At 33.0% G+C, this 18,262-nt stretch overlaps 1 protein-coding gene across 2 annotated transcripts; it reads right to left on the reverse strand.

Moving 5' to 3' along the window:
• Positions 1-12: 12 nt before the first annotated feature.
• On the reverse strand, positions 13-18,040 carry LOC140450300 (tubulin alpha chain-like). 2 transcript variants are annotated; one of them, XM_072543852.1, is made up of 5 exons: positions 17,819-17,956; positions 17,522-17,759; positions 13,979-14,219; positions 12,129-12,416; positions 13-507 (listed from the first exon to the last, which is right to left on the reverse strand). In XM_072543852.1, the coding sequence occupies exons 1-5, from the start codon at positions 17,827-17,829 to the stop codon at positions 122-124; spliced, it is 1,164 nt and encodes a 387-aa protein (XP_072399953.1). In that variant the 5' UTR covers positions 17,830-17,956; the 3' UTR covers positions 13-121. The 2 variants fall into 2 exon arrangements, with proteins under 2 accessions (XP_072399953.1, XP_072399952.1); XM_072543851.1 differs by having other exon boundaries at positions 17,522-18,040.
• Positions 18,041-18,262: the final 222 nt, after the last annotated feature.

Genomic DNA, 18,262 nt, shown 5'->3' on the forward strand with positions numbered 1-18,262 from the left:
TAAAAGACACAATACTTAATATAATTTTAATGTGGTAAAGTTACTTTCGGTTTCTTTATTTTCGATTTGTTTTTTGCTTTTTATTTTATTTTCATTATGTACGTCGTAGGCTAATGTTATTTTAATCTTCCACTTCTTTATAATCCATAATTAAGCATTTAACATCTTCTTTTGCATCTCTAAACTCTTCCTCTTCCATGCCTTCTCCAACGTAATGGTGTATGAACGCTCTTTTAGCCAACATCAAATTAAATTTTCTAAGAATTCGTTCCCAGGCACTTTTGACGGCAGTGTTATTAGACAGCATAGTTACAGCTCTATGAACTTTTGCCAAATCACCTCCGGGAACTGCTACAGGTGGCATGTAGTTTATTCCAACCTTAAAACCAGTAGGACTCCAGTCGACGAATTGGATTGATCTCTTCGATTTTATATTAGTTATTGAATTGTTGACGTCTGTTGGGGAAACATCACCACGGTAGAGAAGACAGCAGGATATATATTTGCCTAAAATATTAAATCTAATTAAAGAAGTTGTTAGGGTTTGACAAAAATTCAACAGATTATATGTGTTTGGATTATGTGTATCTGCAAACCACAACAACGATGCAGGCGGATAAGATGACAATAAAGGCGGGAGTCACATACTGATTCAACCGGCTGTGATATTGCGATGCGAAAGGCAAGGGGAAATCAACGCACAAAAATTTGCAAGAATATCATTATGACGAAAAAAAAAAAAAACATAAAGAGGCCCTTAGTTCCGGAGACATCTTAGATGGGCAAGAGGTAATAAGAGTCCCTCGGTTCAAAAAAATGGAATACTACTGTGGGAGGCGGTACTTTAAACTTGCGCGGAGCTTCATACTATGTTTTCTGTATTTTTTAAATTTAAATAATATATTTACAATTAACCCATTAAGCGCCGTTGAGGTGAAAACGTAACATTTTAAAAGGAATTTTTTTTATACAACTAAATATTTTGTTTTTAGAAAATTCTTTATATGCTTTAATTCCTAAAGGCTTGATGATATTAAAATATATTTTATAGAACAAATATAATTAATTGTTTATCTATTATAAATTAATTTCTTCAGCAGTTTTTTACATGATTCGTCATGACTATATAATCTTCTTGTAGAATTTTCACTTTGCTTATAATATAAGGGTTTATATGATTTTTATAAAGCATAAACTACAGATTTAGCAATAACCATACAAAAAAATTAAATAATTTTATCAAGAAAAAGTTACATGCATTCAAACTTATTGTTGCGTTTTCGCATCAACGGCGGAATGTGCTGTCTCTAGGTAATACCGCCTACGCTACGTGACAAATCGAGTGTAACCGTATTTGACTAGTTCAGTCTTGTCTAGAGCGTTTTAGTATAAGCATATACAGCAATAATTGTGTTTCTCTGTATTGTTGCGGATAAAACATATATAATGAGTTCTGGCAAAAATAAGTGGAAAGATAATTATGATCGGAATAGACCTCTTACTATTCAAGAATTGGAAGCTGCTATTGAAGAAATTCAAAATGAGACCGAAATTGATGCTGTTATAATACCACCAGATGTCGATGAGCTTACTGATGAAGAGGAAATAGATGACGATTTATTGGAAGGTATTATACGGTATAATTATATAAGATACTGTTACGTAACTTTTATTTTATTATTACTTATAGGCCATGATAAGCCTCAAGACACTGCTGGGACATTCGAATTGATGGCCGAGGACAACACAAATGAATTTGAAGATAATTATAATGAACCTTCTACAAGCCAGGCTACTTCAAAGAGGACAAAATCTGTTCAGTATAATCCAAACTGGAGCAAAAGGGACCCCGTATACAGTAATTTTCCGGAATCGCAGGAGCACATTCAAAAACAACGTATAAAGGACATGCTTTACAGTAAATCACCAGTTGAAGTATTTTATAATTTTTTTGACGAGGAATTATTAGACATGATTTTAAAATACACTTTAAAATATTCCAAGGACAACAATCGACATGATTTTTCAATGACAGTATCTGATTTAAAGACATTTATTGCTATTTTGATCTTGTCAGGATATCACACGTTGCCACAAATGGAGATGTATTGGAGCAGAGATGAGGACAAGGGAGTACCATTAATTAAAAATTGCATGAGTCGAAATAAGTTTCGCAATATAAAAAAATATATACATGTATGTGATAATGCTCAACTTGACAAGCAAGATAAGTTTGCTAAATTGCGCCCATTATTTGACAAAATAAACAAAAGAAATCTGCAGTTTGGTGTATTTTCACAAAATTTATCAGTCGATGAGGAAATGGTTCCTTATTTTGGTAGACACTCCGCTAAAATGTTCATCAAAGGGAAGCCTGTTCGCTTCGGTTTTAAAATTTGGTGTCTTTGTTCTCAAGATGGATATTTGTTTCAGTTTAGTCCATACGCTGGAGCACGAGAACATAAAAGTGATATGGGACTGAGAGCAGATGTTGTTATAGATCTATTAAAAGTTCTTGAATTTCCTTCTCAACACAGAATATTTTTTGACAATTTTTTTTCGTCTTTTAAACTATTTCAATATCTTACTGAAAATAATATATACGCCACAGGAACTGTGCGGGAAAACAGAATCCAAAAGTGTCCTTTAGATAGCTCAAATGATTTAAAAAAAGGGGGCAGAGGTGCTTTCGATTTTAGATATGATTTAAAATCCAAAATTTGTGTAGTTAAATGGAATGATAATTTAATCGTTATTATGATGTCAAATAATATACCAATAAATCCAATTCAGCAAGTAAAACGGTATGATAGAAAACAACGAAAAGAAGTAAGTGTAGACCAGCCATTTCTAATAAAAGAATACAACAAAAATATGGGGGGTGTTGATTTACACGATAACGGCATAGCCAATTATCGTATAAGAGTAAGAGGAAAGAAATGGTGGTGGCCTCTTTTTATAAATACTATAGACAGTACAATCGTCAATGCATGGAAAATTTATAAATTGGCAAATGACTCTACAATATCGCAATTAGAGTTTCGCTCTTATATTGTTATGGCGCTAATAAAATCAGAAGAAAGTAATTCATTATCAGCCAGCGACGATGAGGGTACATCAGCTCCTAAATACAAAGGACGAGGAAGGCCAACAAAGTCAGAAATACCGAAAGAAATGAGAACTGACAAAGTGAACCACATCGTAATACGCCACCCTGAAAAGTCAAGAAAAACATGCAGACAATGTAAAAGCCAAACTATATATATGTGTCAGAAGTGCAATGTACATTTACACTCTACATGTTTTGACAGCTTCCATAAATTGTAATATTGGGTTTTATAGTTTTTTTACAAATATTTTATTTAGTTTTACTACTTTTGTATCTTTAATTTTAAAATAAATCTCATAATCCATAAAAGTGTATTTCATTAATTTCTTAACAGATTCCGCCATTGATGCGAAAACGCAACATTATTTTTTTAGAACACCCTGTAACCTAAAAAAAAATTATATCCAGTTTTGTCTTTAAAACACCATAAATAAGTAACCCTTATATTATTTTTATAAAAAATTTACATATTTCATACCTTGGCGGTTAATGGGTTAAATCAAGTAATTTTATTATTTACTAGCGGACCCGACAGACTTCGTTAAGGTGACATGTGACATATGACAGCTTGTATGGGCAGTCACAATCATGGAAATGTGATTTGCACGTATTAAAATTCTATGTAAGTAAGCATTGACCAAAGGTCCAACTGACACTACTATAGGAAATTAACTGATGAAAGATGACATATAGAATATTTTAATTTAACTAGATTGCATAATCCAGATGTCACACTTACACCTGTCTATAATAAATAGGTTGTTAGTTTGAGAGCAAATGAATTGGACATAAAGTGTGAATGCAAGAAATAGACTAAACAATCTATTAGACAGTGGGTGGTTGACTACAATAAAATGGTCTCCTCTCTTCTTCTTCCTTTGCCCTATTCGTTTCGGACGTTGGCTATTAACAAGGCTATTTTGACTTTGTTTACGGCACCTCTGAACAGTTCGGTCGATGTTAGTCCGAACCATTGTCGCAGGTTATGCATCCATGAGTGTCGTCTTCTTCCCGGTCCCCTCCTACTGTCGATTCTTCCTTGGACTATTAACTGTAGCAGACGGTACTTAGTATGCCTCATGACATGTCCGAAGTACTCAAGCTTCCGTTTCTTTACGGTGAAGATTATTTCTTTGCTTTTGCCTATTCTCTGCATTACTTCCACGTTAGTGATGTGGTCTGTCCAGGATATCCGAAGAATACGGCGATATATCCACAGCTCAAAGGATTCTAGTTTCTTCCGGGTGGCTTCCGTTGTGGTCCATGCCTCTGCTCCATAGAACAAGACCGGGGAGACATAACACTTGACCAGTCTTAATTTTAGTTCCATTGAGATTTTGCTTGTGAACCACTTTTTCATATTGTTGAACGCGTTTCGCGCTTTTTCAATTCGTGATCTTATTTCTGTTGACTGATCCCATTTTGTGTTGACTGTGGTTCCAAGGTATGTGTATGTCTCCACTTGTTATATTTTTCGGTTGTTTAATGTCAATTGCATCGGAGGTTGTTGTGTTCTGCTAATGAGCATGCATTTAGTTTTGGTTGTATTGAGTTCTAAACCATATTCTTGACTTGCTGTGTGTAATACTGTAAAAACGAGAAGAAATCTGACTATGAAATTAAAATACTAAAACATTCCCCTGTCGTCGTTCGTGCAGTAAAGAGCTACTTACTGTCAACGAAGACAAGAGGTGCGTGTTTGTGCCAAATAGAACAGAATCAAACCTATCCTTGTAAATTGAACAGGTATTTTGAGCATTGTACTTTGCTGTAATATTATTTTGAATTTAAGTTTGATAAAAATAATTTTTTATTCATTTTTTGTGACAAAAATTTGACATTTCTGACTGATTCTTTATGAATAAGGTGGAGGGGGGTTGCCCCCCCTGATCCCAATGTAAATAAAAAATTTAATTCAATTGTCAATATGTATTCTGAAAAAGATGTTGGCCCGTTTTTTGTGTTTATAGAGTCAACAAATATAAATAATATTAGAGTTGGTTGTTTTAATAATATAAAAATTGCAAGAGATATTTTTAATTTAAAATTAAATAATATTAATAAAATTAGAAGCAAAGGTTTAAACAGAATTTCTGTAGAGTTTAATAATTATCAATCTGCAAATACATTCCTAAATAACAAAAATTTATTAGATCAAGGTTATAAAATTTATATACCTTTTAATTATATATCTTGTAAATGTATTGTACGTCAAATAGATGTTGAAATAAATGAAAATGAACTTATTGAATGTTGTTCTACTAACAGCGATATTAAAATTTTGAATGCTAAAAGGCTAAACAGGAAAGTAGTCAAAGGGGATACAACTACATACGAACCTACAGGTACAGTTTTGTTCACATTCAGTGGTGTTTTAATGCCTAAAACAATAAATTTTTACGATTTACCAAAATTGGTTAATGTGTACATTCCCCCAGTAACACAATGTTACAATTGTTTAAGATTTGGACACACCAAAACAAATTGTAAAGCAAAAGAAAAATGTATGAATTGTGGTGAACTTAAACATACCGATGATTGTACTATGAAATGTTTCTTTTGCAAAGGTCCACATGTTTCAACAGCGCGTACGTGTCCGGAATATTTACGTCAAAAAAATATTAAAGAACTCATGTCTTACGAAAATTTAACTTTTTTTGAAGCTAGTGAATACATTCCCAAAAATTACATAGAAAAAGACAAATTTATTTTCAACTCAAAAGAGTTTCCGTCCCTTCCGGGTAATTTACTACTAAAGTAAAACCCCTTTATAATAAAACTATTCAACACAATACCGTTTCACCATCAGAAAGAAGAATACACAATTTCAAATCTTCGAAAAGGACATTTTAGCAGGTAGTATCAAATACAAATAAAAGAAGAGTAATTTAACAAAGTTATGACATAAATGCACATGATGAATGTCTTTATGTTCCAAATGGTAGACCAGAGAATTACTCCTCTTTAACTGCCTTATCTCAATCTAAATCTCCAATACCCTCCCAATCGGAACCAAAATCTTCTAATTCATATAATGTAAATCCAAATTCAGCCTGGAATGCCAGTGCATCGCATAATAATTTCGATACAATACTTTAACAAGATTTCCTAAAATCATATATAAACTTTATTAATATTTCACCAGATAATTTAAATACGGTTAAAAAACTTGTTCTTTCCCATTCTAACCGTAAGTAGTATATGGACTTAGACAATTATTCAGATAGTGATTAATAGGTTAAAACTTAGAATGATCCTAAAAACAAAAATAAAAATCATTCAATGGAACATCAGAAGTATCAATTCAAATAGGGATACTCTAACTGATTTAGTCTCTAAAGAGGACCCAGATATAGTAGTTATTAATGAAACTTGGCTTAAAGAAGATTTCAATTTTACTCTAAAATTTTATCACATTATTAGACAAGATAAGGATGATGGCTATGGTGGGGTAGCTACCTGTATTAAAAATTCTATTTCATTTAAGACTATTAAAAAATATAATTCAGACAAAGTCCAATATATTATAACAAAAATTGATGACATATTCCTAATAAATATCTATTCAAGTTCAAATAATGAAATATCAGTGTCTTTTTTAAATTCCATGTTAGAAAACCTAGATATAAAAAAATTAATCATTATGGGCGATATGAATTCTCATCATCCAATTTGGGATAAATGTTTAATTAATAAAGGTCGTAAAAAAATAGTTGACTTTATATTTGATAACGAGTTGACCATCCTAAATGATGGTTCAGCAACCTTGTTTCAGCTTCCCAACAATAATATCAGTGCTGTTGATTTAACAATCGTAAGTAGTAATCTGGCTTTATGTACCAAATGGGGAATTATTAAAGACTGCGGCAATAGTAACCATTTTCCCACATACATAAAAATCAACGACATTGAACTATCAGATTTTTTTAAAAATTATAAAATAAGAAATTCTTCAAGAGCTGATTGGGATCTTTTTTATGATGAAATATTAAACAACCTAGTAAATTTCTCAATAAATAAAGTAAATTACAAACAATTCATGTCAGTTATCAATAAAGCAGCAGATGTTTCGATTCCTTATAAAAATTGTAGGATACAGGGTAAACCATTCAATCCTTGGTGGGATGAAGAACGTACATTATGGGTAAAGAAACGTAAGGAAGCTTTGCACATATTTAACTCATCACCATCACTGGAAAATTATTTGTATGTTAAACATTTAATTGCACAAACCAAGCGTAACCTTAGATTAAAAAAGAAAAATAAATTTAAACAATTTTGTGAAACATTAAATAGAGGATCCAATATTACATACGTATGGAATAAAGTAAAAAATTTTCAAACCATAAGAATTGCAAAAATTTTTATAATCCTTCAGATAACATTAAAAGAGAAATATTATATAATATGTCATCAATTTCTATTGATCCTGAATTCCGTTTACTTCACGCTAACCAAGAATTTGAACTTATTTCAATTTCAGAAATTGACACTGCATTGTTCAATAAAAGAAATTCTGCCCCGGGAATTGATGATATTTCTTACTCAATGATAAAACATCTCCCTCTATAAGCCCAAAAAATCCTCCTAAATATATACAATGAATGTCTTAAAGGAAAACCCTTACCTAGCGATTGGAAAAAATTTAATATTCTTAACATCTTAAAACCCTTAAAGGACCCACTTCTTCCAACTAGTTTTAGACCAATTGTTTTATCCTCTTGCATACTAAAAACTTTAGAAATCATTTTAAAAAATAGATTAGATTGGTTTTTAGAACATAATCTCGTTTTCAAAAATACTCAAGCAGGTTTCAGAAGAGGTAGAGGAACTGCCAACAATTTAGCCCTCCTTCATACCTTCATTTCAGAAGCCTTTGAATCTTCCCATTCAGTCCTTGCCGTCTTCATTGATATTAAATCAGCATATGATAATGTGAATATATATAAACTTTACAATAAATTACAAAATTTAAATGTCCCTTGTCCTATAATTAATATTATTTTTAAAATTTTGCAAAACAGGCTTTTATATACTAGATCCAATAACGGTGACTTTTTGGGCCCATCTGTAGTAACTAAAGGTTTACCCCAGGGTTCACCTTTAAGCACAATTTTGTTTAATATATACATATTGGATCTATTTTCCATTCTTCCTGAAAATATAAATATTAATGGGTATGCTGACGATTTGGTTTTATATGTTAAAGGATCAGTTATCCAACAAATGGTTAATAAAGTCAATATGGCATTGTACAATGTACAAGAATGGTTGTTAAAACATGATCTATCTCTTTCTATAGACAAATGTGAAGCTGTATGGTTTTCGAAGGGAAAACGCAAAAATTTTACCCCAGAAATCAAACTTAGTAACACAATTATACCATTAAAAGATCAAGTTAAATTTTTAGGCATAATTTTTCAAAATCATCTCAAGTGAAACAAACATGTTGATAATATATTAGTTAAAACAAAGAAAAATATTATTATTTTACGTGCAATTTGCAGAGTGTGGTAGGGGGTAGACCCTAGGACTCTTGTAATAGTCTTTAATGCTTTAATAAGATCTCACTTAGACTATGGTTCATTCTTATTCAGACCTATATCTCAGAAATGTATTAATAAACATAACACAATATTTTTTGAAGGGCTAAGAATTTCTTTAGGTTGTATGAAATCTACCCCTCACTTGGCTTTGCTAGCAGAATCGGCGCAATATGATTTAAAACATAGAAGTTTAATATTAGCTACTAAATTTTTAAGTAAGATCGTTAATATCAAAAACCATCCTTTGATTTTGTCCCTTGTTAACTTACGGAAAAAACTTATAACCAAACCTAATTTTTATAATGAAGATACCTGTCCTTACTTAGTTTTAACACTAGAATACTTTTTTCCATATTTTAACAAAATATATAAAGGTAATAATTTTCCATGTTATGAGATGGATTTTGATACATTAGTCAGTCCAGTAAAAACACTAAATTGCGAAATAACAAAGAATGAATATATGATTAGAGAAAGATTTGCAATATTTACTGAAAAATATATCAATGATTTCACGTTCATTTATACGGATGCCTCAAAAAATTGTAACAAAGTAGGTTTTGGCATTTATATTCCTAGTATCAATTACAAATTTTCATCCAGATTACCTGATGAACTGTGCATATGCAAAGCAGAAAACATGGCTATATACCAGTTAATTTATCCATTAATAGACAGATCAATAAAGTTATTATATTTTCTGATTCTCTTAGTGCAATTTCTAAAATTATTAATAGCAATATTTCTGCTTCGGTAGATTATTGGTGCCTGGCCAAAATAGGGAGAGATCTTAATGTTCCTTTAAATATGAAATTAGATTCTCAAGACGTGTTACCCATAATTCAGAATAAAATTAAAAACAAATTTAAAAACACTTGGAAAACTTTAATTAGCAAAAAATCGTATCAGTATTACAGAGTACAAAATATTTTTCCTAATAAGACATGGTTTCAAAACTTTTCATATAAAGATAGGAGACACATTACAACCATTATAAGAAGGCGGACCGGTCATTGTTTAACAAGTCAACATCTTTTCAAACTGAATTTGGTGGACAACCCTTACTGTGAGTGTGGCCTAATAGAGAACCTAAATCATATATTTTTTGAATGCCCGATAAGGATCATTCCGAGTTTTGACCTATACACAAAATTCATTTATATGAATTATAATTCACAAATTACTATATATTCTATATTAAATAAACTTACTGAAGAATCAGTCAGCATTTTGATAAAATTCCTTTCAATTAATAAATTAAATTTGTAATCGACAATGCTCAATACTTTTTGTAGTGTTTACTAACATAACCTATTAATTAACTATTAATGAATTTTTTTTCCTACAAAATTATTTGGCACAGGCACAAGTAAGTGGCCTCGAGTTGGTTTAGAGCCAGACTTTATCGGGGTCACCAAGCAAATTGAGCTGGCGTATCACCATAACGTGAAAGCCATAGAAACAAAAGAAGAAGAAGAAAATACTGAAAATTAAAACAAAATTGAAAGCAGTGTATAAATGGGGTATAATTCAAGTAGTTCAGTTAAATCCCCAGTCAATGGAAGAATTATAAAACTAATGTGTAAAAGCGTTACTAAAGACCAACTGACCAACAGTGGGAGATGTTGAAATATACAACTGTGGAGATGGTATATCTAAATTATGCAGAGGTATGGAGAGTGTAATTAACGCCAACTATAGATCAATTGAACCTGAGCAAGCTAGTTTTGTAAGTTGTTGAAGAATAAAATAGTAATGTTAATCAAAGTATGAAATTCTTAATGGGTATACTCAGTGCAAGAAGTCTAAACAGCCGAGCTGGGTCCACTACAAGGTGAAGCTGCAATAAAGTTTTTGAAAATAGGTTTAAACTTAGTACAATTTAAATTATTTTGAGTATTAAGACAATGAGAGTTTCCATTTGTTTCCTTTGTGATCTCCAAATCTTCCAATAAATCCAACTCCAAATAGTTTTTCTTTCTACTAATGTCATGTAAAATAGACGAACCAGTATTGATGTTAAAATTGTGTTTACTAGATAGTAAGTGTTGACCAAAACTAGAAGAGTTTGGTCTTTTCAAATGTTCTGAAATTCTAGTAGATAGCTTTCTAATGGTTCTACCTACATAAGAGGCATCACAAGCATTACACTTTAATTTATAAATACCACTTTTGTCAAGTGTGTTCATCCTGTCTTTGGTGTTGATTAAAAAGGAACCTAAAGTGTTGTGTGACTTGAAGGAAATTTTGATGCTTTCAATTGTAGAAGTAAAAAGTTTAGATATTTTATTGGAAATGTTGCTAATATAAGTAAATGAGAAATAGTTGATGTTGTTTGAAGCATTAGGTTGAAGAAAACATTGTGATGAATATGCGAGCTTTTCTGCAATTTTGAGTTTAGCTTTATTTAGAAGCTTATGGATAATTTTGGGATCATAACCATTATTGAAAGCAATTTGCTTGAGAGTATTAAGTTCTAAATTCAAATTATCATTCGAAAGTGGATATTTGAGTAACCTATGAATAGAATTATTGAAGGCAGCTATTTTATGTTGGGTTGAATGATTAGATGTCTCATGTATAACATGATCTGTTTGGGTGGGTTTTCTATAAATATTGTACTCAAGAGTATATTTATGTATTATATATCTTTATATCTCGTAATACTCGTAATTTCCCTGGCAATTTCTAAAGTATTAGTTGGTTTAATTCCCAAGAAAATTGGTTCAAATCTACTTATCTTGACCAAGTCATTTCCTTTGTTTGGTTGGAATGCATTTTTGATAGGCTGTGCAAAGCGACTGGCTGTTTAAGCATTTGTTTGGGCCTAGCATCCATCAGTGTTTCTGATTGGTGGGTTACATAGTTGATTACATTGGTAGGCCTTTTGAGCTGCTTGGTGGCCCAGAACGCGTACTCGCTACTTTTTGCAGCTCCTAACCCGCGAATGTATGTCCACATCGATACATTGTTGATGTGTTGAATTTCTCGTTTGAGATGTTGTAATGCATTATTTTAACTTGTCTTATTCTTAAGGAATCTGATTTGTTGCCATTTGGGACGTAATTTTCTTCTGTCAGAAATGAATAATTAGTAGCCAGATTTATTTAGGATAATTTTTTTCTTCTGTCTTAATAGGGATGGTTGGAGTACTGTTCCATGCTACTTGCTCAATTTATTTGGTGACAGTTCCACTTCTGCATCTAACTGATATATAATTTTTAAAGGGACCGAAAGAAAAACTGTTAAATTATAAATGAAATATTTGATATATGATATCAAATATGATGAAATACTATGATATATTATTTGAGCAATGGTAAACCATAACTCTCATGTCATTCAGCATGGTGTCTCGGCTACTACCGAGGTGTATAAATATGTTATTCCACCATCTATTTTAATTACGATTTCTTTTGATTGCTCTGTATATAAAATACTATAACAATAATATATAAAAATCTCATGCATACCGGTCCGTGGATCACATTTTACCATCTGATTTGCAGGTTCAAAACACGAATTTGTTAAGCTGGCTACAGATAGCTGTTCGTGGAAAGCCTTGGTTGCAGGTACGAATGGAGCGTATGTTGTTAGAGGATAGTGGATTCTGGGATATGGTATGAGATTTGTTGTAAACTCTGCTAGGTCAACATTTATAGCCCCTTCGAATCTCAATGACGCTGTCACGGCTGAAACTACCTGCCCCAAGAGCCTGTTGAGATTTGTGTAAGTAGGTCTTGGTGTATCCAAGCTTCTACCTAAAAAAGATGGACTTTAAAAGGTACATAATATAAACAAAAAGGAAATAAAAAATCGGTTGCCTGTAAAGTCGGTTTTACGGGCGAAGATTTTACGTGACAACGTCTTTTTCTCGGTAGAATATTTATTGATATAACTCGGTTTTCCAACGCCAAGAACGCTCGAGAAAGACAGAGACACAAGCACGCACCGATTCAACACGCGCCTAATTCTCTAGTGCTGCGCGCGCAGCGGACCGATCATGTTTGAGTGGGAGAGAGACGCAAGGCATTCGCCGGTCCGGCGGGCCTCTCTCTCGTTTGGTGACTCATCGTAACAGACGTGAGCGGGCGTTACACTTTTTCATGAGTGACTCCGAGCCACAACCTAATTTAAGACGTTGTCACGTCAAAATAGAAACTATTTTATTCTTTATAATATTTATTATATCAACTGGGTAAAATTTAAACACAAAATACTTTATAACGATTATAAATGTACAGGTTTTATCAGAAGTTTTCTGTTTTTTCACCAACTTCTAATGATTTTAATCTAATTAAGGCGTGGTGAATGACCAGGCCAGTGGAGTAGTTTTACCTATTTATCAGCTAATAATTTTGTGGTAGTTTTAACAAGAGTTCAGGAGTCAAGCTGTAATATAATATAAAAGAAGGTTCTTACCAAATGCCTGGTTCCTCAATAACTGATAATTGATTACAACAAAATAACTAAGATTTGCTTCACAATTTTAAAATGTTGAGTGCAAATGTGACTTATTTTTTCGTCAAAACTATTTAGTTTCCGAGATATCGACGATTAAAGTTGGAGAAAAGGACAAATATGGCCAATTTTTAGAAATTCCTAGATAACAAATTTTAGTTCAAAAAGTGAAACTTCTGTTGGAACTTCAACTTAATGATGCTGATTATAAATCTGCAAGAACTTTCATGATATGATTGCTTGTACCGAGATACCGACAATAATCAAACAGCTTTGCCATTAAACTTAATTCAACTTCAACATATTTTGATATGGGGGGAGGGGCATATTAACTAAGAGTAAGCTACTTTAAAAATGTACGGGGTCGACGGAATCCTTTTTTTTTATAAAAGTTGCTATCGATATTATGCTATGAATGCGAAACATGGCAACTTACTGAATCCCTTGAGCGACGCCTACTTGTATTGGAAATGGACTTCTGGAGAAGATCAGCTAGAAAATCAAGGCTTGATAGAATACAAAATGACCATATCAGAAATATAATGGGAGTCAAGTCAACCATCATTGACGAAATTCAAAGGAGACAACTGATCTGGTATGGTCATGTGAAAAGAATGGACGACGACAGGCTGCCAAACCAAATTTTAAAATGGACGCCAAGAGAAAGAAGGAAGAGAGGAAGGCCAAAACAATCCTGGCTGGGCGGCATTCAGAAGGCAATGTCGGAAAGAAACCTTCACCCTGGCGAATGGAATGACAGACGTAGCTGGAAACTGGGAACCGGAAGGCGGAGAACGCTATAAAAAACCGGGATAAAAAAAATGCTATCAATAACGCAGTAATAAAAATAAAGTGAACTTACCTAAAATATCATAAACAGCTTCATTATCCATTAGAAAACACACGTCTTCATATTCTATAGAGGCATTTGTTGATAGTACAGTATTATAAGGCTCCACAATAATGGTCGATATCTGCGGCGAAGGAAATATGGCAAATTCCACTATATTGACTTTACCATAGTCAGCAGCTAGATGCTGCAAAAACAGGGATGTAAATCCTCCACCAGTACCTCCACCATAAGCTCTGAAGAGGATGAAACCCTTTTAAATAGAAAAAAATATGTGTAAATACATAATCAACATAAATTTTATTTTTTTGATGTACAACTTAAAAAATAATTCAAAATAAGATTTGTTCAAGAAAAATTGATTCCCAACTTTTCACCTTAAAGTGTTTTAGCTAACGATAACGCTTCTTGTAATAAATTGATTGCTAGTTAGTGTTAAGCCAACAGGAAGCAAAAATGCATGACTTAATAATAAGAAAAATATTCCTCTTTGTGAATTGTTTATAGTTTTACAATTTTTGTTAATTTTTTTTTTAATTTTATATCATATTCGGAATAGACTTAGAGGCTTTGACTTAATTCTAACTTCTGATAGGAGCCTCATTCACGACTTGTTCCAGTTTGTTAATCATCATGTTTCTTGCAGCCTAAGTATCAGGATGGGATGGTAGTGGTATTCTTTCGAGGTTTTTTTTACCTTTGGGCTTTGTTCAGCATTGATTTTATGTGGATTTGCTATAGTTCATATCTCATCAGTTATCTTTGACTCTCTCTTCAGATATATATCTTCTCTCTTAGATATAATTCGGCTCCGAACGAGTTAGCTTCCACAATTAGTAGGAAAAGACTTATAAAACGTTGACTCTTAGCTTGACTGCTCAGTGCTTATGAGAATAATGAGATCAATGCAGTGGCGCACCCAGAATTTGTCTTAGGGGGGGGGTTTTGAAATTTTTTTATGCTACCTCCATGTTGAGTCTCTACAATTTGGGTTTTAGTTTAATTTAAAGTACTAAAGATAGCAGTTCCAAAGATTCAGGTATCTATTATCCTACCTACCAACTAAAACCACCCTCCCTTACTTATGCGCAGTTGACTGTCGCACGTACCGTACTCCGAAAGTGGGATGGCCACTGTAAGGCTGACGACATTTTTGGAACACTCCCTTCTCTTATCTAGATTTTATCTATTGTTCTGAAGCTATTTTCTTGTGGCATTTTAAAGTAATTACTATTTTATTGGGAATAAGCCAAAATTGAAGGTTAAAATAAGGTTATTGACGTTTGACATTAATCGAACTTGTAAATACAATACATTTTGAAGACGGCTATCGCCGTATTCCCGTTCTCCTCCGGGAATCCTCCCGGTGCAAGGCATGCTCCTCCTCCAAACCTGTCGATTCCATCGCCCTTCTAATTCCTTCATTTCAAGAGCGTCGAGGTCTACCTCTTTTTTTTCTTCCAGGGGGCTTCGATTTGTGAAGTTTTTGGGGCCAACGTTTGTCAAACATTCTCAATTGATGTCCAAACCATTTTGAACCTCTTCTTTCTATTCTGTCAATGACCGTTTCTGTAGCATTCATGTTATTTCTTATAGATTCGTTAGTCTTCCTTTCCTGCCTTGATATTCTAGCACTTCTTCTCAAATAATCCATTTCAACTGTCAACAATCTTCTCTTCAGGTCTGCATTAATTGTCCATACTTCAGAGCCATAGAACAAAGAACTGATTCAACCATGGTTTGCCCTATTCTTTTTTTGTTCCTTTTGGAAATGTGGTGATCCCACCATAAGGAGTTCAGACATCCTACAATTTTACGTCCCTGATTACTTCGTGTTTAATTTCGGTTTCTTCCAAGCCGTTCTTAGTAATGAGTGGATCTAAATATTTAAATTTTTTCACTTGTTTGATTTCCACGTCCTCGTCTATCAACACTTCAAACCTTGCATCTGAACTGATAATTAAGTAAATATTCTGTTTTCTTCATGCTGACTTGTAACCCCCATTTTAAATATTCTCTCTATAGACACTTTATCATAAATTCTAGATCATAAGAATCTTGAGCTAGGATGACTTGGTCATACGCAAAGTTTAGGGAGAACAGTACGTCATTTCCTATGGGGATTCCCATTCCCTGGCAGTGGTTTTTCCAATTTTGGAGGGCTGCCTCAATATATAAATTAAACAGTAAGGGTGACATACTGCATCCTTGTTTTAGTCCTTTAGTTTGTTTTATTGGCTCTGATAGTCTATATCCGATTTTTAGGTAAGTAGTGTTATCCCTGTATACTTCTGTGATTATTCCTAAAAGGTATGGACTAATGTCGAGTTGTTGTTAAGCTTGCCACAATTTAAGTCTTGAAACTGTATTATACGCGTTTTCTAGGTCGATGAAGGCTAGATGTACTTCTGTACCAACCGCTATTCTTTTTTATATTAATTGTTGGAGTATAAACAAGTTATCAGTGCAAGATCAAAGATCAAAAATTCAAACGACAATAAACTTATTTTAACCTTCAATTGCGACTTATTCCCATTAAAATAGTAATTAGATCTTATCTCTGTCATTAGCCCGGTTGGTATTTCTCTTCTTCTTCTTTCTTTTTAATGACTGCTTGGATGTAATTGTGAACACTATTCCATCCCTCCGTATTTCCCGTCATCTTTACGATCATCTCTTACAGTCACAGGGTTCATACCTATTTCTTTATACATTCTGTTTCTCTCCACTGTACATCTATTACACTCTAGCATTGTGTGAGTAACAGTGTCGGAATATTCGCAGTATAGGCATTTATCTGTATCTGTCTTTCTGAACCTATGAAGATACGCCCTAAAACAGACAATCTACCCAGTCCCTTAGGCTCGGGATCAGCATCTTTGTCCACTGAGCAACATCTTCCTTGTTGTTCCACTTTTCTTGCCATTTTTCCATTGATCTTTCCCTTTCTTTTTTTTATAGCTGTTGTCAAATGCTTTCTTCTCCCATAGAGATGTCTATTCCTGTAGGCGCATGCTACTCGCAACAGACTCGTTCTGTCTAATTTTTTATAATCCTAATATTAGGTATCTATATCTAAATATAATGAAAAATATTATTAATTATTGCGTATTTATACAATAATTATTGTGTTCTACATATTTAAAGTGGTAATTTAATTATTCAATCAGCGTTTTGGATTTTTTGTATTGTGTGTGAAAGACAAGTTACATTTTTCTACTATTCTTTATATATTGTTTACTTTATATGCCCTGGGGGGGGGGGTTAACCCCCCAAAACCCCCCCTGGGTGCGCCACAGGATCAATGCCAAAATTAACTGCAATGGTCTAAATTGTACAAATAAGCATACGACTGGTTTTGATTAATCCCCTGGACAATGGTCCACGAGATCATCTAATTATGTACTTTGAGGTTTACACAGAGAAAGCAAGAAACAAATGAGTGAATAGTAGGTACTTTAAGTAGTTTTATAGATACCTGTCAACAATGAAATATTGTATACCTATTATTTCTTACAATTCTGCAAAAAGAGAACAATAAAGCAAACTGTCTACCTGCATATTATTACATCCCTCAACAACTTTTCTAGTTCTATCCAATGCTAAATGTAACATCTCAGTACCAATTCCATACTTCCCTCTAGCATAATTATTTGCTGCATCTTCTTTACCAGTAAGTAGCTGATCTGGATGGAATAATTGTCTGTAATACCCAGTACGGATTTCGTCTATTACTGTGGGTTCCAAATCTACCATTACAACTCTGGGCACCACTTGGCCATAAGCTGTAAGACTAAAAAAAGGACTGTAACTGTTATCTGTAAAACACTCATTATGAAATGTCCCATCTACTTTGATTCCATGTTCTAGACAGTACAGCTCCCAACAAGCGTTTGCTACTTGGACACCTGCTTGGCCAAAATGGATCTGGACTATTTCTCTGTTGCTCATTATGGGTTATATAGTGGTGAAGGTCATTATTACAAGAATTTGGAAGTCATGATATTAATGTAGGATGATGAGGTTTGATGAAGTGATTTTGACAATCACATGTTGTCACACTTCTCGTCTTCTTTTATAACTAGTAAAATAAACTATTATTGACAAGTAATGACAATTTATATTTCAGTTTTTCATTTTTACAGGTTTACGTCATCACGCTTTAGTTGTATTTGCTTCTTTTATATTTGTATCTATAGCAGCACACCAACTACTTTCAGATTCCCTGTTAAAATAATACAAATAATATATAAATAACATAAATATAATTTATACTATATTAAAAACTCAAAGTAA

The sequence above is a fragment of the Diabrotica undecimpunctata genome, chromosome 9 (genome assembly GCF_040954645.1).
Source record: "Diabrotica undecimpunctata isolate CICGRU chromosome 9, icDiaUnde3, whole genome shotgun sequence".
NCBI lineage: Eukaryota > Metazoa > Arthropoda > Insecta > Coleoptera > Chrysomelidae > Diabrotica > Diabrotica undecimpunctata.